General features: G+C 35.2%; 1 protein-coding gene across 1 annotated transcript; it reads left to right on the top strand.

Annotated features, from left to right (window-relative positions):
* Positions 1 to 2,765: 2,765 nt before the first annotated feature.
* Positions 2,766 to 3,710, top strand: LOC141492706 (olfactory receptor 2AJ1-like). Its single transcript, XM_074193325.1, has one exon. It carries the CDS (start codon positions 2,766 to 2,768, stop codon positions 3,708 to 3,710), a length of 945 nt encoding a protein of 314 aa, XP_074049426.1.
* Positions 3,711 to 25,067: the final 21,357 nt, after the last annotated feature.

Raw genomic sequence — 25,067 nt, forward strand, 5'->3', positions numbered from 1 at the left:
CATGAAGAGAGGGGAGATAACTGGGGGACAAGATGGGGGAGGACTTTTGGAAGCTATGTAGATGGGATTTGGGAGTGTAGGGGGACAGGATGGTGAAGAGAAATTTGAGTGGATGTGGATTGGGATTGAGAGGGTAGGGGAGAGGGTGGGAGCTGGACTCTTGGATCTCTGTATAGGAAGGGGAGGGAGAGGATGAGGAGGAAAGATGAAATTACAGTATTAGTATCAAAAGAGAGACTGAGAAGGAAAAGTATGCTAAAGAATGGAAGGAAATTCAAAAATAGTAATTATAACTTTGAAAGTCAATGAGATTACCTTTTCACATGATTATAAATAATTTTAATTTATTTATCTGAAAACTACCTGGTCATATCCTTTGACCATTTATGAATAAGAGAATCACTTTCATCCCTGAAAAATTAACATAGAAGGAATAAGGAAAGCTGGGAAGACATTTTCTCAGTTAATATTTCTGTAAAAGTATTCATTTCTAAAATATAAAGAGAATGGTATCAAATTTATTAGAATCCAAGTTTGCCTCCAATTGATAAGGGGACAAAGGATATGAATCGGCAGTTTTGAGATGAATAAATTAAAGTTATCTACAAGTTATATGACGAAATACTCCAAAATGTTCTTGATGAGAGCAATGCCAAATGTCTCTGAGGTTCCAGTGCACGCCTATCATATTGGCAAATACAATAAAGGAAAATGATCAGTGTTGGAAAGGATGTAGAAAAACACTCATAATTGCACTGTTGGTTGAGTTGTGATTCAAGCATTCCATGGAGCAATTTGGAACAATGCCCAAAGGGCCAAAATACTTAAATTAATCCCAAAATCCCACTATGTGGTCTCTCTCAGAAAGAGATTAAATAAAAGAGGGACAAGAACCACATGCACAAAAATATTTATAGCAGCTCTTTTTGTAATGGAAAAGTATTGGAAATTGAGAGTATGCCCATCAACTGAAGAATACCTGAACAGCATAATTGTTCTGTAAGGAATCATAAGTGGGAGGCCTTCAGAAAAGACTGTAAGGACTTGCATGGACTGATACTGAGTGAAGTGAGCAGAACCAGGACATTATTTTATACCTTATAGAATGGTAATATGATCCACTATGATGTATACAGCTTCTCTAAACAGTTCAGTGATCAATAACAATCCTAAAAGTCATGTTATGGAAAATGCAAACCACATCCATTGAAAAACTATGGGGTCTGAATGCAGAGCCAATCACACTATGTTCACCTTTTAAAACTTCTTTTATGTTTTCTTTTCTTTCTTATGTTCCCACCCCCCTTAATTCCAATCCTTCTTTTACAATGTGGCCACTATGTAAATATGGTAAACACCATTCTACATGTCAAATCTATATCACATTGCTTACTGCCATGGGAATGAGGGAGGGAAAGGTCAATGGTAGAAACTAAAAAGCTTTCAAAATAATGAACATTGAAAGGTATCTTTGCATGTAATTAGAAAAAAATTTAAAATTCAATTCCATTCCAGCTAAAATCTGATCTAAATTAGGAATCCTTTATCCTTAATTCTCATGCCTTCTCTATATTAATTATATTGCAATTTCAATATATACAGGGTATTTGTACATAATTATGGGATTGTTGACTCTCCTACAAGAGAGATTAACACTAAATAAATGTTATTAATTAGAAAAAAAGTGAATGGGTTATTTATAGCAGTTCTCTTTGATCTGGAAAGAACTGGAAATTGGGTTTTCAATCAGTGGGAAAATGACTGAAATAGTTGTGGTGTGTGGTTGTGATGAAAAATTTCTCTATTAAAAGACATCATGAGCTCCACGATCTTAGAAAGACATATAGACAGGCAAAAAAGGTAAAAGCCAAAAGAGCAGAACCAAGATTATTTCATTATATACAGCATGAACAATATCATTTTAAGATTAATTCTTCAGCAACTTAATCATTGTGACTATTATTAATGCAGAAAATTAAGATGAAGGATAAATTAAAAATATGCTATTTATATCCAAAGAAAAAACTGATAAAAAGAAGCAAATGTAAATAATTTTACATATACACTTACATATTTTTGTCTTTGTAGAACAGATGGAAGAGAAAAGAACAAAAATGGGAAAAAATCTTAACTTTATTATATAATTAAAAGGGATAACAATTTATACTTCATTTGCAATTTCATCTACAATATGGGTTTTTATCATAATTATATTATTGAAATGATAGTTTCATTCCATAAAACACATATAAATATTATTAAAATAATAATGGCAATGGCAGTGATGATGATGTTGAACAAACCAATCCTTGATGACTCAAGAAAATGTTTGCTTTTGAGTTTGATGTACTTTCAAACTTTATAAACAGTTCTCCCCCAAAATTGTAGTTTCTAATCTCTTCCTTGAATTGGAAAATATTCCTTGTTATTCAAATGGAAGGAAAGGCCAGGTATTCAGAGGTTGATTCAGGTTGGTGATTGCCAGTCATAGTGAGAAAACAAGAAGGGAAGGATCATGAACATAGAACTACTCAAATGAACCACTCTGATTTTTTTTTCAGAACTTCAGTCAATGAATTGATGATCCAAAGGATTCGGTTGACTTAAATAATTAATTTAATTGATTTATTTCAATTGAAGTTGTTTTTCTGTCAATCATCATTTTTTTAACCAGAGAATAAATCCTAGGCTTTGCATAAAACCAAAGTTCTTCCTTTTCTAAAACTTGTCTTTTGGACTTTTGTTGAAAAGGTAAAATAATCATAATGTGGATTGAAAAGAATCAGACTTTTGATAGAGATTTCATCTTATTAGGACTATTGGATCCGAACCAATATGGATTGCTGTTCTTAATACTTATTCTCATCATTTATATGTTGGCAATTATGGGAAACACAGTCTTGATTCTTCTTATCTACCTTGATGTCCGGCTCCACACTCCAATGTATTTCCTTCTCAGTCATCTCTCTTTTACGGATATCTTGCACATTTCCAACATTGTTCCCCTGATGGCCAGCAACTTCATAACTGGAAGGAATTCCATCACATTTTCAGGTTGTGGATTTCAAGTCTTTCTCTCTCTTATCTTTTTGGGTTCTGAATGCCTTCTCCTTGTATCCATGTCCTATGATCGCTATGTAGCCATCTGTCACCCACTGCGTTACCCCATCCTCATGAGCCGTCGAATCAGTGTCATTCTGGCTGCTGGCTGCTGGCTTTGGGGAATCCTAAACTCCACAATTCATACAACTTATGTACTGCTTCTCCCATTTTGTGGAACAAGGCTCATTGATCACTTTTTCTGTGAAATTCCTGCCATGTTGAAACTCTCCTGTGTTGACACATCACAGTATGAAGTAGGAGTCAATGTGAGTTCTGTAATCTTCCTCCTAATTCCATTTTCCATTATCCTTGCCTCTTATGGACAGATTCTCCGTACTGTGTTTCACATTAAATCTATGGAAGCCCAGAAAAAAGCCTTCTCCACTTGTTCCTCCCACCTGGTTGTGGTACTCATGTATTATGGTCCATTTACTTTTACATACATGAGACCAAGATCATATCATACACCAGGTCAGGACAAGATTTCAGCTATTTCATATACTATTCTCACTCCCATGCTCAACCCTATCATCTACAGCCTCAGAAATAAAGATGTCTTATGTGCACTGAAGAAGGTTTTAGGAAAGACACTCATGCAAAGACATTAATAATTTTTTATAATTATATGCAGTGTCTTTTGGTGACTTATTAGAAATGTATGGAAAATATCAGAAGAAGCATTCTAGTATTATGATGCTTTTGACTACCATTAAAAATATAATAAGAAATCTCTTCCAAGTGTAATATTTGCCTCTCCATGGAAAATCTATTGGTGATCCTATCTTTTTTTGAATTTTTTTCTTGAGTTCTTGTTTAATTTATAGCAAGAGTGGTATGGAATCTGTCCTAATGTACAGAACAGGCATGGGGAAACATAGCATGTCATTAATTCATAGACCTTGATCTTGAGAGTCAACATTCATATATTACTAGGAGGATCATATATTGGCCATGGAATAGTGATATGATAAATAGGCTCCTTCTTAGTTTAGGCAGGAGGAGATGATGCAAGTTATACATCCTGACTAGCTGGACATCAGATGGACACTTGCTGGGTCTAGAGGTACAAAAATGAATTGGAACTTTTCATGTATTTGAGTCTTCTCCACTACTAGGAACTTCCTCAACAAGGAAAGAAAAAGCAACTTCTAACTGGCTTCTGATGATTGCATGAGTATTACTTTCATCTGCAGTTCAGAGCTCTAGAATCATATCATATTGATTGATACGAAAGAGCATTTGAACAGGGCTCTTTCCTCATTAATTCAACTTTCTTAGATTCTAGATTATTGGTTGATATGTGATTTCATCTCTCCACTTACATGGATGTAAACATATAATCTATATAACTAATCTAAATCTATAATTTGTTATGCTAAAATTTTTTGTGCATGTAATAAATAATCTAAAAGGCTTTTAATATAATACCTGTATAAATACATGTAGATACATATATGCGGATTTCATAGCTTGTTGTTACCAACTTATTCTTCAACATATACAATTTCTTTTTATCATTTTCCCTTTATTACCAACCTATCTCCCTTTCTGTCTTTATAAGATGAAGTCCTTGGGAACCTGAACTCTTATTTTTTTTATAATTAATCTTAATGAATACCAATGTGCTTTTTACACACTTTTCTTGAGCCCTTCTCTCCTTTAGCATTTCACTGTGTGTATTCAGTCCTGAATGATTCACATCTTCTCCTTCACTACTATATTCTAATGAGCAAAAATAAAGAAAATTATATAAACATTTGGAATGGGGCAACTACACAATGATGATTAAGAATTTCAACTTGAAGAGCAGAACCAAGATGGTGGCAGAAGTATAGCTTCTCTTAGGTGCTCTCTCCAAAATATATCAAAAACCTTAAAATTATGACTCTAACTAAACTAGGCAATTCTCCAGCTCAAGGTAATGTGGAAAATAGTGGAAAGGCTCTGAGGGGTGACAGTGTACCAGAGCAAATGAACTTCAGCCTCCCAGAAACAGCCCCAGGGCACCTGGGAGCTCTGACTCCTGGCAGCAAAAGCAGTTTCTTGACCTATACCCCAGGGTTCATCAAGCACAACTTAGATAGCAGGGGGATCTCTGCCAGAATGGGCGTGAAGCCCAGGCCCTCAGCCCAGCCCAGATTCCAGGAAACAGAAGCAGGCCCACATAGCTGCCCAGCCTGAGCTGTCCAGCAATTGTGCCCTAAGCACTAAGCTAGCTCTCAGCCCATGGAAGGTAAGGGAGTGGAGGTAACCTGCTGAGGTCTGTCCTCTGTCTCTGGGACAAGACTTTGGGGTCTTTGACCACATTCAGACCCTGGTCTAGGCACCCCATAGGGCAGGGACTCCACTCACAGGCCCAGGACAGATGGGTGCACTGGTGGTCATTCAACAGACCAGGTCAACCATACACTGAAGTCTTTGTGTGTGTATGTGGGGGTGACTCAATAATACTCAGAAGCTCTTGAAGCACCCCAAAACCAGGCACAGACTGGGAAAATGAGTAAACAGAAAAAAATGAACCTGACCTGACCATACTGACCATAAACAATGACTTGATCTTATGGGGGAACCAAAACACATACTCAGAAGATTAGAAAGTAGAGGATTTAATGTTAAATAAATATGGATAATATCTTGTGAACAATCTCACAAAGTCTTTTGTTGGTAAAAGAAGAAAGTTTGTAATAATCTTTGTCTTCTATCACATGTTTATGGAAGGGTTTATATGTGTGTGTGTGTGTGTGTGCAAATTTATATATATATATATATATATATATATATATATATAATATGTATATAATACATATATATGACTAAAAGTAAAATATACTTAACGTCTGTTATTGGAAAATAAGAAAATGTATCAACCTTGCCTAGCATTTATAGCATTTTGCTCTTGTTGGAAGGGAAATGAGATGTTTAGATAAGAATCTTATGTTCAAAGTAAAATTAATATTTTTTAAAATATATTTATACATATTAGATTTTAAAATTAATGATTTATCAGGTACATGATATTCTTTTGTAACATCACAGAAATTATATTTGCAGTGTTTGCTTCTCTTTTGTGAACATGTAAGCTATTTGAATATTGTAATGTTAAGGCCTGGAATTAACATGTGATTATTTTGAATTGTGGTATGGAAAATATCACAAATGACAACTCTCTTCTGGAATAAATCTGTGGACTCATGCATAATAACTCATGTTGTCAACTCATATTGAATGCCTGGTTGTTTTTAATGTTGTTTAATTGCATTGGAATCATTAACACATGGTAGAAAATATAGCTTACTTAAGATATTGTAATGGTTTTAAAGAATTCTGAAAGTAACACTTTGCATTCTGAAGATGGCTAGTAGTTAAAATTTTATGTATAGAAGTTTTTAGCTATATATATGTAAACTGGGACTGAACTGTTTTGATTTGCTTTGAGAGAAAAGCATCTATGTAACATGAGGAAGATCAAATAAGGGTGATGATTTGAGATTTCATTCTGGCAATCTCTATCAAATTGTTATATGAAAAGTCTTGAGATGATGGACAACCTCCTAGCCGGAAGGAGATGTTTAGTTATTTTAAACATATTTAATAACTAAATAGGTTAATTGAAAAAAAGTGGATTTTATAAAAATATATATGAATTAGGGTTATTGCATTTACATCACAAAATCTGTTTTATTGTATTTCATTTACATCACTGTTCTTAGGTACATGAGCAACAATTGAAATATAATTTTTGCCCTAGATCTCTTATACCAAATTACAGCCTGACATGTTTTTGACTCTCTTCAATGCTAAAATTTTCTGAAGCTCTGATTATAGGCAATTGCTATATTACAATGCATTGATAATTGTCCTGTCTGACATCAGGTATCTCAAAATAGAAAGACGATATGCTTATGAAGGCATTAGCCCTATGGGGCTGATGTTGAAAGCTGCAGACAGTGTGAATGGCATCAACTGGGCTAGGATTCCCTTAATGGAATCCCTCATCTGGCACTTTGAAAAAGATTGTCTGTATGACTTCATAAGGGAACATGTCCTTGTGCCACTCTCTGCTCTGTAGCAAATTGCAAGATCATCTCAGTTGAATTATAACTGAATATTAGAGTGAGCCATTACAAAGCTATATTCTAAATATTAAACAATTGGTAAGTATTTTGTCTTGGCCTTTTAACATAGCATATTACTTTACTAGCACAAGTTCCCTAAAGGAAAAGAAATATCATTATGCCTGCTTATATCAGGATAATGCCTATTGGTCTATTTTTAACTTCTTTAAAAGAGAGATCCATTCTTCAACTAGAATTGTTGTTCATTCTAAATATGACAAAAGAAAAATAGAAATTCTTTTGCAAATTACGTTTTGGTTATGTGCAATTTAAAATGCTTTTTTTAGTACATTTGTTTATACTATTTTTGAACATTTGTTTAGAACTTATGTGGCATCCATCAATGAATTTGTGTTATATTGGAACCAATGTTCTTATAAAAGCTATTTTGATCCTGGTTTAGGGTCATTTAGTATAATTCTTGCCCCTTGTAGATCTTCTAGGTTTTTCCTAATTATTGGACCGCTGATAAATATCTCTGGGTTTTGCTTGATCATTTTTTTCCCCTTGAGTTTTGCTCCTCTTGCTATATATCCCTGAGACCAGTCTCTGCAGGATGCCACCCAGCTTTACCAGCCCATCATTCCCTGGAGCCTACCTCAATGAAATCCTCTCTGTAATGGATTCATCTTCAAATCGACTCTGAAAGGCCCAGAATAGTCTGCATTATGGATAATTTTGAGGGGAGAATGATGCAGGAAAAAAGATGAAGATAATCGTGACCTAGCAGAAAAGAAATTTGTAATCTTAAGGACTGTGGAATCTTGTTAAATTGGATGGTTTCCTGCCCCTGAGATGTAAATTGACCAGAAGCAGAGGATTATGAATGTAACAGAAACAACATTTGTATTCTTAAAGACTGCTAAATCTTATTAAATTGGGTGGAGATCTCTGACTCTTGTGATTTAAATTGACTACCATCATTTCATTGCTTAATGTAAAATTTGTATCCTGACCCCCTTTGGCTTCAACCCTCTACCTAATTCCAGGTCCAGTAAGAGGAGAAGGAATCCACCTTTTGCCCTCTGGATAAGGGATTAGACCATAAAATTCTGGGTTGGATCTCCCCTGGACACCAGTCTTCTCTGAGCCAGTCTTCTCTGATTCGCTGGTCCAGTCAGCTCTGCTTGACTGCTGTCTTGTCTCTATCTCTCTTTACCTACCACTTTATTATATGTTGTAACATCTTTTAATAAATTTTTATTTTCTTTCTACCCTTGGTTTCCTGTGTCTGAAAGTGATTCTTCACAGGCAGATTCATCACAGGAAGATTCGAACTCAAATAAGGCAGCAGCTACAAGGCTATCTTGTTTTACGTATTTGAACAGTTCCCTGCTATTCTTGACTGATTTTTTGGTCCAGATGCATTTTATTACTATTTTTTTATCTAGCTCAGTAAAATAGTTATTTGGTTGTTTGATTGGCACGACATTGAATAAATAATTTAATATGGTTAGAACTGGCATTTTTATTATATTATCTCGACCTAACCATGAGAAATGGAAATTTTTTCCAGTTATTTAGATCTGAATTTATTTGGATGAGAAGTGCTTCATAATTGTGTCTATCTAGTTTCTGGGTTTGTCTTGGGAGGTAGATTTCCAGGTATTTAATGTTGTCTCCAAGTTACTTTAAATGGAATTTCTCTTTCTCTTAAGCTTTGTTCTTAAAATATAGAAATGCTGAAGATTTTTGTGGTCATATTTTAAATCCTGCTACTTTGCTGAATTTGTTGATTGTTTCAAGGAATTTTTAGATGATTTTCTCAGATTCTCTAAGCACACCATCATATCATCTGTGAAAAGTGAAAGCTTTGTTTCCTCATTGCCAGTTCTGTTTCCTTTGGAAGATTTTTCAAGAAGAAATATAAGAACACAGACACTGACAGTATATTATGTGGAGTATAGCTGATCAGTATACCAAAACAGCTGCTTATCCTTTTGTAGATATTTTTTATGGAGTATGATCTATTGCTGAAATGTCTTTGAAAAGTCCTCAGATTTTCTTAAATCAATCATGGGCAGTCGTTTCTTTGTGAGACATCACTTCAGACTTTTCTCTATTTGCTTTCCTTATGTAAGTTCTATCGGTTTTGTCACCTCCTATCTATCTTTTGTACTTTGTCTTTTTCCCCCCTTTTTTCTTTCTGCTTCTGTCAGGAGAGACAAGATGATATGAAATTCTGATTCCATTATTCCTACATTTCCTTCCTTTCCACCTTTTATTCTTATACCTATTCCTCTGCATTCTTATACTTTTGCTGAGGATGCTTATACCCAGATACAAAAATTAACATATCAAAAGTCATATGTATTTTTTGAGTAGTAAAAGGATCTAAATGTACATAGTGGTTTGGTATCAGCTTGTTTGGTGGTTTAAAATGAAAACACTCTGTGACCTAAACACTGTTCTGTTAGTTAATGACTGCATTTGTCTACCTCCAAGAATGTGGAGATAACTGAGTTCAGGAGAGAGAAAAAGAAAGAGTAGCCCAAATAAAGTGTAGAAGGGTTTTAAGTGACAGTTAAGTTTGAATAGGTAATATTATGATGTGGCAAGGGTGTTATAACTGCTTTCAATATTTGAAAGAGTATAATGAGAAAAATATATATATTTATTTCTGAACATAGAGAATTCTAGTGATAATGCATGGAAATTTTGAAAATTATTAATTTATGTATGAAGGAATGAAAAGCTTTCTAATAATTGCAGTGTTAGGACTTCCTAAGAAATAGAGGTAGAAAAAACACCAGGTTGAGGTATCGTTTCTTGAGGTTTCTATGAAGAGGGACAAAGGACCTGTAAGAAAAGAACTTTCATAAGCCTGTGCTACCCCTTTATAAAAAGTACTGTCTACATTTTTTTCCTCCTTTCTCCTGAAGGTTCTCTTTATTTGTAGATCAGTATACCACTGCCTCTTTGGTCTTAGGAGGCATGCATTATATTATGCAAACTGTTAGTACTATAGAAACTTAGTAAAGATTTCTTTATGTAAATCAATTGTCTATCTAATTGATATCAACTCAAAATCAATATAGGAAGCACAATAGGAGTTTATAAATCCTTAAGTTTGAAAGGACATGAATATCAGAAAACCATCTCCTAACATGGCCTGGCTGGCACCTAGAATCTTACAGATATTTGTTGTCCTCTGTTATCTATGAATGAAAGAAAATAATAGAAATGAATGGGAAGAAAATTGAACACTTTATTCATGAATCCTTCAGTATACCAGTGCTTTACTTAGCATAAAGCACAAGGTGATGTTACAATATCAGGTAATTTATAGTCTTTAGAAATTCTTCCCCCCACCCTTGGGTTTTCATAAACTCTCAAAATTTGAGTTACAGTCTAAGAGGTCTATCCATCCCATGAAATGTCCTTACTATGATCCTGCCTCACCCATCATCTGAAGCATGATATGCTGATGAACCCCAGTCATCACAGGGGGTGTGTGGGATAATATTCAATCACTTAATTGAGCAAACTCAGTTGCATTAGGTCAAGATCTCTAGGTCATTCTTGACCAGTTGAGGAATAGAGTCTTCTAATCTTGGGGTTTGTCATTTCTGGAATGGGATTAGGAAACTCTCCCAATTTTGGGATTGGCCAGGGTCATACCCCATTTGTAATGGATTTCAAAGAGACCCCCCCACCCTGTGAAGACCAACAATGCCTTATATTCCTCACAAATGCCCCCTTTTTTAATAACAAATTGTCTTCACACTTCACCAGCAGTCTTCCTCAAATTAATTCACAATCCTCATCCTTGATAAGACTACTAACTTTTTCTATCAATATTTTTACTTATCCATTATTAGAGAAGAACACCAGGCCTAATTTGCTGATAGAATTTTCTATAATTTGGGTTATTAACTGGATCACACATACAGAAGACACGCCCTGGTAACAGGGCCAATAGTAAGATAGTAAGATACCCAGTAACTGTTGCCACCATGAACAGGTCAACCAATTAATCCAAGAGATACTAAATGGACTTGTGCAGGGTTGGACTGGAACATATGCCAGCTTTCTGATATCCCTGATTATCTCCTTTATCATCTGCCCATTGTCATTTATCTTTAGACAACAATTTGCTAAGTTCAGTTTACCACAGACTCCTCCTTCCTCAGTCAACAGGTAGTCTAACACCCATCAATGTTGAATATGATATCACCTCTCTTGTTTTTGTGGCTTGGTCAGCCAGCAAGTCCAAGGCCCTAGTTGTTTGATTGGTAATTATTTCCACTACAACTTGGAGTCTTATTAGTCTGTTCAGGATATGAATTGGGGTTCCCTGACCAGACTTTGGAGAAATGGGTGTAGGTAGTAGTCTCAAAAATCTAAAAATATCCCTCTAGTCCTGATTGGTTTTTCAGGAATATTGTTTCCTGGTTTCCAACAAATGTATAATACTTTTCATCCTTACATCCAAGGGGCATCCTAAATAAGTCATATAATCATCATGATAATTCATACATTTCCAAAGTTGCTGGACCGCCTTCCATTGGCAAGTTTTTATACCAATGTATTTAGATAGGTCTTCCGGGCACCAAAATTGATCAAAATAAACCCCTGATTTTGTGCCATTGGACTAACCCCAATAATAGCTAATATACCAAGCATTGTTCCTTAAATTATTTTTCTGGAAAACAGTTATTTCTGCACTTTCCTGCAAATCCATACTAACTCATAATCACAGTTTTCCTTAACAAGTACCCCAGTTTTTGCATTTTTACAAGGGATACAGGTACCATCATTGCATCTTACATGTCTCAGTCACCTGTCTCTTTAAGTTGAACAGTCCAGAATATGTGTACCCTGCTTCCAGATATGTCCAGATACTTTCCACTCCCCAGCAAAATATTCTGACCAAACTGGTATCAACATAGTCACCTTTAACTGATTCAGTCATATGCTGCTCCTCTGGACCCGAATCCTGTGCCATAATGCACCTCTGCACAGGGCCTTAGTATCTATACAAATTGTTATTTTTGTTTTGGCAAGGCAATTAGGGTTAAGTGACTTGCCCAAGGTCACACAACTAGGTAATTATTAAGTGTCTGAGGCCAGATTTGAACACAGGTCCTCCTGACTCCATGGTTGGTGCTCTATTCAATGCACCAACCAGCTGCCTCCTAACATACAAATTACTTTTCAGAATTCTTTAAAGCATTAAAACATCTTAGGTGAATTTAAATTTCCAACATGTGTTATTAATTTCAAGATAACAGCACATCAATAAGAGTAACACACAAATTGCTAGATTGTACAGAGAAATCTTTCCATTATTCATGAACCCACAGACATATCCCAGAAAGGGTCATACTTTTTAATATTTCTTTTATTGACCTTCAAAGTGATCACACATTAATCCCAGGCTTTAACAACAGAGTATTTAAATAACATATTCACAAGAAATAATTAAATATTGCCAATATAATCTCTTTGTAGTTACAAAAGGAAATCACTTAACTGTTAAATTCCTCTTGTTCATTAATAAGTTACCAAAGCATGGGGACCGCAAAATTGCTATTTGTTCAGAAAGCCCCGCCCCCCAATCAACTGTCTACAGTTACCAAGGGAGAAGTCCACATTCTTCACTTCTTTAAAATTGAACATACATGGTTATCATACATTAATCATAAGCTTCTTATTTAAACATCTCATTCCCTTAGAACAGCAAGGTGACTATCCCACTATCTTTACACTTTTGTCACCCAGACCTCCTTACCCAGAAACTCTGAGAATCCAGTCTCATTCATTTAAAACCCCAATGCAATTACACTAAACTTCCTAACAGTTTAGTTTGATAAAAGCTTTAGATTATCTTCTACTCCAGAGAATCCAGCATTCACATTCCAATAGTTCCATACAAAAGAAATGTACAATTGTTAGTATTATTAGGCTAATCATTAAAAGGAATTAGAGATTTTTCCCAAAATAAATCAGTCAAAATCCCCAATAATATAGATATCTTTCTTCTTTGTTAACCAAATACCACTTAACTCATTGCAATAGTGTTAAAATAGTTTATAATACTGAACTAATTTAACAATCTAGATTATTTAATTCCTCCTAATTTGTACAAATTTTGTCCGTATGTAACAATACTAATAACCCTCCTTTAAAATACTTAGAGTGATTCCCAAAAACTACAGTTCAGAGATCATGTGGCTAGAGCGGATATTGATTAAACATAACTTCCCTTCAATAAATGTGTTCCTAAACCCTGGATTTCATATTTTTGTTTTCCTTTCCCAATTACATATCCTGCCTGTAAAAGGGTCTCTTTCCCTTTAAGACTTCAGAACTTGAAGTCTTCTGTCTCCCCCCACCCCTTCTCTCCATGGGTGGGTGGGGTCTCAGGTTGACTTAATCTAGATTTCAAATCTTAAAGAGATGGCAGAAGGGATCAAGACCACCTTGTGTCCAACCCACTACCCCGTTCCTCCAACCCAGGGAGAAAGCATGGGATCTCTCCCAGATACTGATAAGGATAAGAAATCTTGCCTCATATAACTTCTCAATCTTTGCCTTAAATGTTAATTGTCTCTTAAAACTCTTCTAAACTCTTCCCAAACCACAGCTTTTTCTCTTTAGGAATTTCACTCCCCGGGGCGGCTAGGTGGCACAGTGGATAAAGCACTGGCCTTGGAGTCAGGAGTACCTGGGTTCAAATCCAGTCTCAGACAATTAACAATTACCTAGCTGTGTGGCCTTGGGGAAGCCACTTAACCCCATTTGCCTTGCAAAAACCTAAAAAAAAATTTGACTCCCCCTTTCTCTTTAACTCTACATACTAGCACAGCTACCATGGCTCAGTGAGGGAGGGGATGATCTCCATGTGGCCTCTGCCACACACCTACTTCCTCCTCCCCCACCTTCTAAAACTTCTCAGCCCAAATCCCAGCTCCTCCAGTTTAAAATAAACTGGGTCTCCACACACAGAAATACTCAACACAGACCTTTACACAAGACAGGACATAGAACAAGCACACACATTACAGAGGGCTTTTCTCTAAAGTCTCCAACCCTCAGGTTTACCAGGGATTCTTGATTGGGCTTGAGGAACATGAACTGCTGAGTTTTATAGTCAAAGGTCAAGAGGGGTACAATCTGTGCCTCCTTCTCCAGCTCAGGGCATTCTCTTTTAAAATGTTCTGCTCTACCACATTTAAAACATTCATTCCATCCACTCCATCTCCCTTTCTCTCAATCCCTTATTTAAAAAAAAAAGCCTGAACTATCATTCTGGCTTCCCTTTTCTGCTTCTCATCCTCTCTCCTGATGTAAACTCTCTGCACCTACTTTAATAGTTCCTCAAGTGAATGCATGTTCCATCTTTCTAATTTCTGCAATTTCTTATTAATATCAGGTCAGGCAATGGTGACAAAATTGACCCACAACATGACTTCTGTCATGGGATCCTCGAGATTCAAATTTGAATATTTACTTACATTTTTCCCTCATTCACTAAAGAAATCTAGGAGTTTTATCTTTTTTTAGGATACTTCAAAAGCTTTGTTCAAATTTTGGGATTTGGGGGTGACCTTGATCCCGAGATAATAAGAACCTCAAATCCTGTATGTGTCTCCTACCAGCTGGGCCATTATTATCCCCAATTGTCCATTCTGCTGAATATTCTAACTCCTTTTATTTAAAGGTCCTTTGTTATTCATAAAAAATAGTTAAACATTTCTCTTTACCTCAGTCAGCATCCTTGCCACCCCAGTTAACTAGTTTTCTTCCCAATGTATTCTGTTTGGATCTTACTTTTCTAGGGTTATTTTAGAATGGGAACTTTTAAGCCTTGAAAGGCAAAACCAAAGTTTTTCTACCTTTCTCTGTCCATTTTGGAAAATTTTTCATTACTTTCCGAGCTAAAGTCTAGGTTCCTGGTCCATTCAGAGATCCAGCCAAGGGTAACCCCTCAAGCTTGAAACCAAGCTATGGATGCTCCTTCCTTTGGTCTCTTTTGGAATTTCCACAAGGTAGGTTCTGTGGATCTTGAACAATGACCTCCCAATTGTTACCTATAAATGAAAGAAATCTTCTGGGGTGAGAGAAAAATTGAATACTTTGTTCATGAATCCTACAGGATACAGGTGCCTTACCTAGGATAAGGCATGATGTGGTGTTATATCAGGTAATTTATAGTCTTTAGAAACTCTTTCCCCTCCTTGGATTTTTATAAGCTCTCAGAATTTGAATTACAATATAAGAGGTCCACCCATCCCATGACATGTCCATAATAAGACTCTTCCCCCATCCCCATTGATATCAAGCATGATATGCTGATGAACCCCAATCACCACAGGGAGTATGTGGGATAATATTCAATCATCTAATTGCCCAAACTCAGTTGCATTAAGTCAAGATCTCTAGGTCACGGTTGACGTGTTGAGGACTAGATTCTTCTAATCATGGTTTTGTCATCTCTGGAATTGGATTAGGAAAACTGTCCTAGTTTTGTGATTATCTGGGGTCATTCGCCCTTTGTAATGGATATGTTAGGGGCCCCTCTCCACCCTGTGAAGACTAACAATGCCCTACATTTCTCACATCATCTATGCACCCAAATTGCTAGTCAGAGTGTGTGTTAGAAGAATAGCCTCAGGATATGATCTACACATGTGGGAAAGGAATTGAAGATCATACTAGGGGATGAGTCAAGTACAGATCAGTACAGACCTCTTTCAGCTTGGACATAATAGCCTTTCTGGGGCATTCTTCTCTCCTATTGGCCTTTACTTCCAGTATTGTCTACTATGGCTACTACCACCATCACCACCACCACCACTACCATCACCTCAAAGTGAGGAAGAAATTCCTTTTCTTCAACTTTCCAAGTATTATAGCTTTGGGTCTTCAATATATCCACTACAATAGATACGTACGTTGCTCCCACTTCTGGATTGGTACCTATCTTTAATTTTTTGAAAGGTTACCAAGAAAAATTACATTGGTTTCTTTAGAAAGGTAGTCTTCCTAGTGAGGATTTGGCAAAATAAGACAAATTTATATTTAATCTGAGGATACAAGCAAATCATTCAACTTCTTCAATTAGAGCTTCCCAAATGTGAAATTGGTTCTATCAGTAGGTGGTAAGTTCCTGTTCATGGGAGATTTTGAAACAACATCTAGATAAAGACTTCTTTGTCCCAAAAAGCTTTCATCACCTCCCTGCTCTATTCCTGACTCTGAATTTTGCAAAATATGACTCAGGGTCAGGGGTCTTTTTACCCTGAAATATCATTCCCCCACACTTTCTTTATTTTTGCCTTTGTTGAGTTAGTTTGGGGAATTTCCCAATTTGGATAAGAGCTCCAGTGTCACTCTTTATTCTCCTCCTGTCTACATCAGAGTCTCTAGGCTATATCACCATTTCCTTGAACTGGAACCTCCCCCTCTCTGCCAAACCTCCCTAATTTCTAAAGTATTTAGTCTTAGCTCTTAGAACAGTGTATGGCGAATGATAAATGTTCAATAAATGCTTGATGCCATCCTGACCATGTTGGAAGAACTCAATATGCGTTTGTAATTCCGAGGTTCAGTGCTTCTGTAATTCTGAGAGGGATGAGTCTTCTAGAAATTCTGTCTCTTTCACTCACAGTATTACTGACTTTTCTTATAAAGAACCCTCAGATTGTTCTGTAATTGTTTGAAGCTGTTAGCTACAACTGAAAGGTTTAAGGTTCTCTCTAGAAACACCTTCATAGACTGAAATTCCCATTGAAATTTGGACCCATATTCCTTTTAATTATTGTTCAATTCAGCCAGGTCCTCCAATAATCACCTTTACATAATTGTATATATATATATATATATATATATATATATATATATATATATATATATATATAATTTCATAGGAAAGACATTTATAACAGTTTGTAAGTTGGAATGGGTGTACAATGTATGATTTTGAGGTTTGAGGGACTAAAGAATAGGATTCAAAACTGGAAGCTGTAATTACCTAGACCTTCTGAAAGTTGTTCAGGGATAGTGGAGCAGTCTCCAAGAGGTGCCCTTCAAATATGTAGCCCAAGGCTATCACAGAGTAGCCTTAGCAAGATAATTTTAATCAGATACTAGAAGGCTGGTCCCATCCACCACCAACAATGTGTAGCTACATTATATGGGAAAGGGAAAAGTGACTAAGTCTTGCACAAAACCTTCTCCCAAAGTGAAAGACCATAATTCATTTGAAAAAATTATCAGATGTTTCTAGTGGACTATAAAGTAATTTCAAGTTAGCACAGATATAGCATACAAAAATAACCTAAAATATGCATAGTTTATATAAAATAAATGTAGCTACCAATAAGAAGGAGATGATCATCCCATTACCTTGACCATGGTTTGACCTCATCTGAAATTTTGTGGACTACAATTTAGAAAAAGTTATGATAAGTTGTGTAGGAAGCAAGGCAAGCAGGATAGTGAAGGACCCGAATAGAATCAACTAAAGCAGTTAGTTACTTGGCCTAAAGGAGAGAAATTAGAAGCATTATAGGCTTACGCTCTTCACATATTCAAAGAAATGTTATTGCATAGAGAAAAGGGATTTGTTCTCAGTATCTCAAAGGGTGGAATGAATGCATTGTAAAGAACTCAAAGACTCATATTTTGACCCAATAGGGAAAGTGACAGGAAACCCAGAGAGGAATGGATTGACTGAGAAATTTAAGAATTTTTTGTTTCTGTGGAACTATTCTGGAAAAGGCACGATACTCATTTTCCAGGTAAAAATTTCTGCCTAGAACTTTTGTGAGGTACAGTTTCATTCTATATTTTCTATTAGATTCCTTCTAATTCCATTTGATTTTGATTTCATTGGAGAATGTAAGGCCCAAGCATTTAATCATGCTAGATGATTGTCTTCTTTCTCTCTGCTATTGTCTGAAGGATTAGTTCAGCTATGACCAGTACTTTTTTGTCCCCCTGCTCAAAAGTCACTGATGCTCATATCAGATCTGAGAAGGCATTTCCTGGACATTTAGAAATAGAATCAAGCTAGGAGGACATTAGACTATAATCTTTTGTCTTGAATGAGTTGCAATGTGGAAATAGTGACTTTTCCAATATCACAAAGGTAATGCGTGGTAGAAACAGAGACACACATTAGAAATCTTCTGTTAGTTTAGTTAGTTACAGTTTTTTCCCATTTTACATACAAGGATTAAAGTGTTTTTATGTTATGTTCTTTCTCATTCTCAACAGAAATGTTAGGCTCGTGGTAATAGGAAACCAATTCATTGAATCCAACCTCCAAATATATTCTGATATCAGCAATGGCCCTTTTCTGCATTGTTCTTGAGAATGTATTTGGTCACAGTGATTCAGAAATCTGCTCATCATTTTGGTAATTATCATTTGTAGGTAACTGTATGATAAGTACCACAATCCCAAAGATGTTGGCAAGCATCATGGCACAAAATAAGGTCATCCCCTATGCTGTGTTATTGAAATGTTCTTCATATTTTTGCTGGTTTGGATAATTTCCTCCCCATCATAATGGTGTATGACCCTTTTGTGGCTAGTCGTCACCCTCTACACTATACAGTAATCATGAGTTCTTGGTTCTGCAACCTTCTAGTTACTATCTTTAGTAAACTCACTTCTTCTCAGTCTAATGCAAATATGACTTGCCTTTTGTTATCTTCCTGTGATTGTGAAGCTCTTCTTCTGATTCTGTCATTGATTATGTAATGTTGACATTGGTTACTACTGGGTATTTTCCCCTTCAAAAAGATCTTTTACTCTTTATATTGAGTTTTGTTCTTCCATTACAAAAATCCTATCTGTTCAGTGTAAGCAAAAACCCTTTTTCTACATGTGGATCTCATCTCTATGCTGTTTTCTTATTTTATTGCAAAGTGCTTGGAGTAGATGTGAGCTCCTCAATTGTCTACACTTCCTGGAAGTGCAGTTATAGCAATGTATGCAATGGTTACCCCTGTGTTGAACCCCCTTTATCTATAATTGAGGAATAAGGACATAAAAAATTCCCTAAGGAGACTCATGAGCAGAATAACCTCCTCAGTGATCGGGATGACTCCTTGTAATTTTAATAGAACACAGATGTTTCTTATTAGGAGGTAGAAATAGTGGAGATATCAAATCACTCCCCACTTAAATCCATCCTTCATTTAATGACTAGAGTGACTTACTTAACATACAGGTCCTGATCCTATCATCACTTCTAACTGATAAATGCAATGGACTTCCTTTTCTCACCAAGTTTAGATATATTTTTTTTTAGTTTGACATTTTTAGTTTGACAGCCTAGTTCTATCTAACCAGTCTTCTAACATCTTACTCAATCTAGGCCATGTACTCTTAGCTCCAATGATACTCACCTCTTCACTTTTCCATGACTGAAACTCTCCATTGCTTGGCTATTGTCATTTTCCCAGGCTATTCCCTGCCTCTGTAATCCTCTCTCTACTTAACTGTATCAAAGAGCTTCCTTTATTTCCTTTAAATCTCAAATTAAATACAAATGTCATTTTTACTGTCATCTTTTACAAACTCTAATTCTAGGCCCTGTTTTCTGTTAATACCTTTTACAAAAATGTATATTTCTTGTTCATGTATTTGATGTCTCTCTCTCTCTCTCTATATATATATATATATATATATGTATATATATATATATATATATATATATATATATATATATATAATATTCATCTTGTCTCTGTCGTTTAGTTTGCAAGATCCTTCAGATAAGCAACTGATTTATTTGCCTCATTTTTGCCCCCCAAACTTAGCAGAGGGTCTGGATCAGAATACGTATTTAATAAACGTCAGTTGATGAATCTCAGTTTTCCAAAATTACTGCCTCATTCTGCTCGAGTTGACTCTAAAAGACCGTAATTTGCACTCTATTAATGGTGCTAGCAGTATAATTACTTCTCCTTTAGTGCCTCCTTATTCCTGAAAAAAATCCAGGTCAAAACAGTCATAGAAATCAAGTGAAAAAAAGATTTAATCTTCAACCTAGCACTTATAAACTTGTGTGCACTTGACCAAGTCATCTAATACCTTTCCTCCTCAATTATATCATTTTTAATGGGAAATGGAGGACCTGCCCTGACAGTCAGTATTGTTTTCTCTGTATAGTAAGTTAACTATTTTATAGGAAAGTATATCCAACACTGTGAAATATTTTATGATACCAGTAAAGAAAGAAAAAATTGTGAAAATCATTATGAAATTTCATCACTGGATACCTTTTTTTTAGGTTTTTGCAAGGCAAATGGGGTTAAGTGGCTTTCCGAAGGCTACACAGCTAGGTCATTATTAAATGTCTGAGACTGGATTTGAACCCAGGTACTCCTGACTGCAAGGCCGGGGCTTTATCCACTATGCCACCTAGCCACCCCATCATTGGATATCTTATTTCAATTCCTCCATGTTTTATAGATCATCATTTTGAACTACTATGGTTTAAAAAAATTCAACACAATTGTACCAACTCTTTGATGATGAATCTCTTTATCCTTTGTCTTTTATAAAGTCTTTTTAGTATTCTTGGGTCTGGAAGAACTGGAATTCTGATAACTGTGAGCATTGCCATTTGATAATGAATCATTAAATAAATATATGTGCTCAAAGTCCAATTGGTTTGGTGATCATCATTGTAATCATTGCTCTCAAACAAGTGTCTAAACTTTTTATTTCTTTGCCTAAGATGCTTTGCGGTCTCCATATAACTCATCTGGAATTTCATTTTCTGTTTCCCTTAAAATACTTCATAAGCTTAGTTGAACATATATTGCAGGTCTTATTTTACATAACCGTCCTCAACATATTCTACATTATAGTCAAACACACGTACTTATAACATCTAATTTCAGAGACAAAGGAAGAGAAAGGAGCTCATAAATTCAAATAATCCTGTAAATGTTTGGAGGGAAATACTTATTTTTCTATGATTATTATGTTTTTCAGTAAAAATATCTCTGTTAAAGGTTAAAAGATGACACCATTACACATAAGAATGAAGAATATTGAATTTATGACCTGGTCCTGACCTTCACTTCATCTCTAAATATAGCTCTAGCCTTGTTGTGAATGCATTTATTTAAAAAGAAAAAGAAACTTCATTCAAGTAATACTTTTTAGACATATCAACCATAAATCAAATAATTGATCCTGGTCATTGTCGCTTGTCTCATGAAAGGTATGACTGCTTCAACATTTACTGCCGTGGTTAGAATGTAGTTTAAAATCTATACTGCAAGCACAGGGCAGTGCAAGCCTGATCTTTATAAGAATTTGCTATCTAGGTTGTACAGTGAATAGAACACTAGTCTTGGAAATCTGGAAAATCCCTCTTTCTGAATTCAAAACTGGTCTCACAACACCTACAATCTATGTGACCCTGGATAAATTGTTTAAACTTTTTTTGCCTCAATTTCTTCAACTGTAAAATACATTTGAGAGCAAAAGTAATATTTTTGTTGGATACTGGAGTTGCAAAAAAATCAAACTTCACTGAAACAACTGAAGAACAGTCCAAAGTGTATGGGAGAACAAAATGTGATTATGTTTGGAAATAGTAAAACCCTTTATAAATGCTATCAAGAAATGGAAGGAATACTTGGATGTCCTCACACCCCCAGGTCCTTTATTGAGTCCTTACTTGGCATGAACAGAATGTCCTTGACCATCCTATTTGCCCTTTTCTTGTTACTCTATACAAAGTTCTTGGTGGCAACATCCATGGGCCTGCAAAAACATTAACTTATTCTGTAAAACCTAAGAATGGAGCAACTATGTATAAGAATTCTCTAAAGGCCCATTATAAATCCCAAAGGTGACTTTAACATTGATTCAGATGAACAAATATGCATGTGCTTCAACAGCAGCATTACAAATCCCATGCATCCTTGGGCTTTATAGTTGAGTGGAAAGCAACAAGGAGCCCCAACATTCACTTTCTCCATTCTTAGGCTGTTTTTCCACCGGATCATTTTGACTACAGTGAACAGGCAAATAACTAAAAAAAGCAGGTGGGAAAAATAATTTTAAATTGTTTCAGTGTTTTCTTAATTTAGTTAATGTCAAGTGATTGAGTATTTGTGATTGGCACAGGGATCTGTTAGCTGTGTTGGAGGCTCACAGAATACATGTAAGGGTGAGGGCATCCTAGGACTTAGGATACCGTTTTGAGGATTTCTGTGTTCCATTCTTGCATTTTCACAAAAAGTGGATTACAGAGTAAAAATAACCATAGCAACAGCAAAAAAAAGGTATTTCAATAGTGTTTTGCAATTTGTATTGCTTGCAGTACCAGGTTCATTGCAATGACTTACAAAAATGTTTGTATAATAATTCTGTTTTATTACCTCGATTGATTTTCACAGCTAATGTGGGGTAATGATTATTATTATCAACATTTTAAAACAGAAAGCACTGAAACTCAGAGAGGTTAAGTGAATAGTGGGGGGGGGTCTCACACCTGGTGATTTACCTGTTGTCAGACTTCAACCTAGATCTTTCTGATGATCAATCCCTTATTCCATGTTTCTTCCTATGGAATCCTAAAATCATTGATTTAGAATTGTGCAGGATCTTAGAATTCACTTATTTATACCCCCCTCCCACATTATCCTCTATTTTTATTTATCAGGAAAGTAAGTCTTTATAATGGAAATTGAGTTGGTCATGATCATGAAAGTAGTAAATAACAGGAGAATTTGAACTTAGAACTTTTAATTCAAAAATCCAATATTCCCTCTTTCTTCTGACTTCCAATTGTGCATTTTTTTTATTTTTTTCTTTTATTGGAAAGAAAACATTTATTTTAGCAGTGTCTAAATGAAGTTAGTGTATGCTAATGTTTCAAATAAAAAAAATGATCAGGGTTTTAATGCAGGTTTTTAACTAAATCAGCCTCCTTGATAGTTGAATGTTTCTTTTTAGTAAAGCTGAAATCCTCAAATCAAGTATTGAGAGAGATTTTGTGATCAGCTTCTTCTCTACCCAATATAACAGGTTTTCCCTTTGCAACATTCTGGACAAGTAATTATCTGTTCTTGAATGTTTCTCCTACCAGAAAACTCCCTCATTCAGGTCAGTGCAATGTATTATCCCATAGTACAAATTGGTTGGCTTTTCTTTCTTCTTTTACAGTAAAATGTTTTCCTAAATTGTTTATGCATCACTTTAGCAAGTTGCATTCTAGAATTCCAGGATTTCGGGCTTTGGGTGGAATTTTTAGAGTCCTTGATAGTATTTTCTGTGTTTTTTTTTAATGTTTCCACCCATTAAACTGTAGCTTCTAAATGTATCAGGCAAATGTGCTGAAGAACAAATAGGTCAGGAGATGAGAAGACTGGGGGAAATGGGACAATATTTAGGTAAGTCCTTCTCATGCCTTCTAGGTGAGGAGATACCAGACTACATGGTCCTGTTGGCACATATTAAATCTGTCTTTCCATCAAATTGAATGTTCCTTTTTTCCTGTTCCTTTCAAAGATTTCTCTTCTTTGGTGTGGTGTGAGGGAGAGTTTGCTTTCTGTAAAGAAGAGGGAAAATACAACATTGGGAAAAATATTAGACCGATTTGTAATAAATATCTTCCATTTTAATACTGGAACAGTTCCATTATCAAAGGATGATGACTACTCCCTGTTGAAGACAGGAAAAGAATAATTCTGCCAGATAAGGGACTAATATCCTCATGGTTTTAGAAACACTTTGAAAGTTATTGCTTACAAGGAGCTTGCATATAAATAAAGGATACACAAAAGAATCTTCTGAGCAGAACTATTCAGGCATGGTATTCATAGAAAGCCATAAGAATACATGAAGAAAAATAGTTCATAGTTAACTAAAATCTGACCTATGCTAGGAAGCATTTATCCTTCTCAATTCCAGTGCCTTCTATTAAATATTTTCTACTTTCACTGTCTAAAGATGGCTTGTACAAAATTGTATGATTGTTGACTCTCCTACAGGAGCGATTAACACTAAATAAATGTTCATTGACTGGAGAAAATGAAAAAAACAAAAGTGAATTGGTTTTTAGAGCAGTTTTCTTTAATCTGGAAAGAACTGGAAATTTCAGGGATTTCCAGCATTAGGAAAATGACTGAAATATTTATGGTTTATTTTTGTGATGAAATATTTCTATATTAAAATACATCTTGAGCTCAATATTTTTAGAAAGTCATGTAAAGACAGACACAAAAAGGTGAAGAGCAAAGAGAGCGGGACCAAGATTACATTATCTACAGTATCAACAATATTATTTTATGAATGTCTTTCTTGAGCAACTTAATCATTATGACTATTGTTAATTGAAATATTAAGAACAAAGGATAAATGCAAAAGACAAACTATACAAAGAACAAAGCCATAAATAGAAACAAATATCAATAATTTACATATATACATTCATATTTTTATATGTAGGACAGGTTATGAAGAAAGAATCAAAAATTCAAAAGATGAAATTTGTATAACGTTATTACATTTTTTAAAAGGGATAGAAATTTATACTCAATTTGCAATTTCATATTCAATATGTATTTTGAGCATAATTATGTTATGGAAATGATAGTTTCTTCCCATAAAATGAAAGTGAAATAGTTATAAAAATAATATTCATTGGGATGATAGGGATTATGATGTTGAACAAACCCATCCTTGATGTATCAGGGAAATTTTTGCTTTTGAATGTTATGTACTTTCAAATTTTATAAACAGGTCTCTCCTAAAATTGTATAGTTTCTCATCTCTTCCTTGCATTAGAAAATGTTTCTTGCTACTCAAATAGAAGGAAAGGTCAGTTATTAAGGGGTTGATTAAGTTTCTTCATTGCCTATCATG

Source organism: Macrotis lagotis, chromosome 1 (assembly GCF_037893015.1).
Source record: "Macrotis lagotis isolate mMagLag1 chromosome 1, bilby.v1.9.chrom.fasta, whole genome shotgun sequence".
Taxonomy (NCBI): domain Eukaryota; kingdom Metazoa; phylum Chordata; class Mammalia; order Peramelemorphia; family Peramelidae; genus Macrotis; species Macrotis lagotis.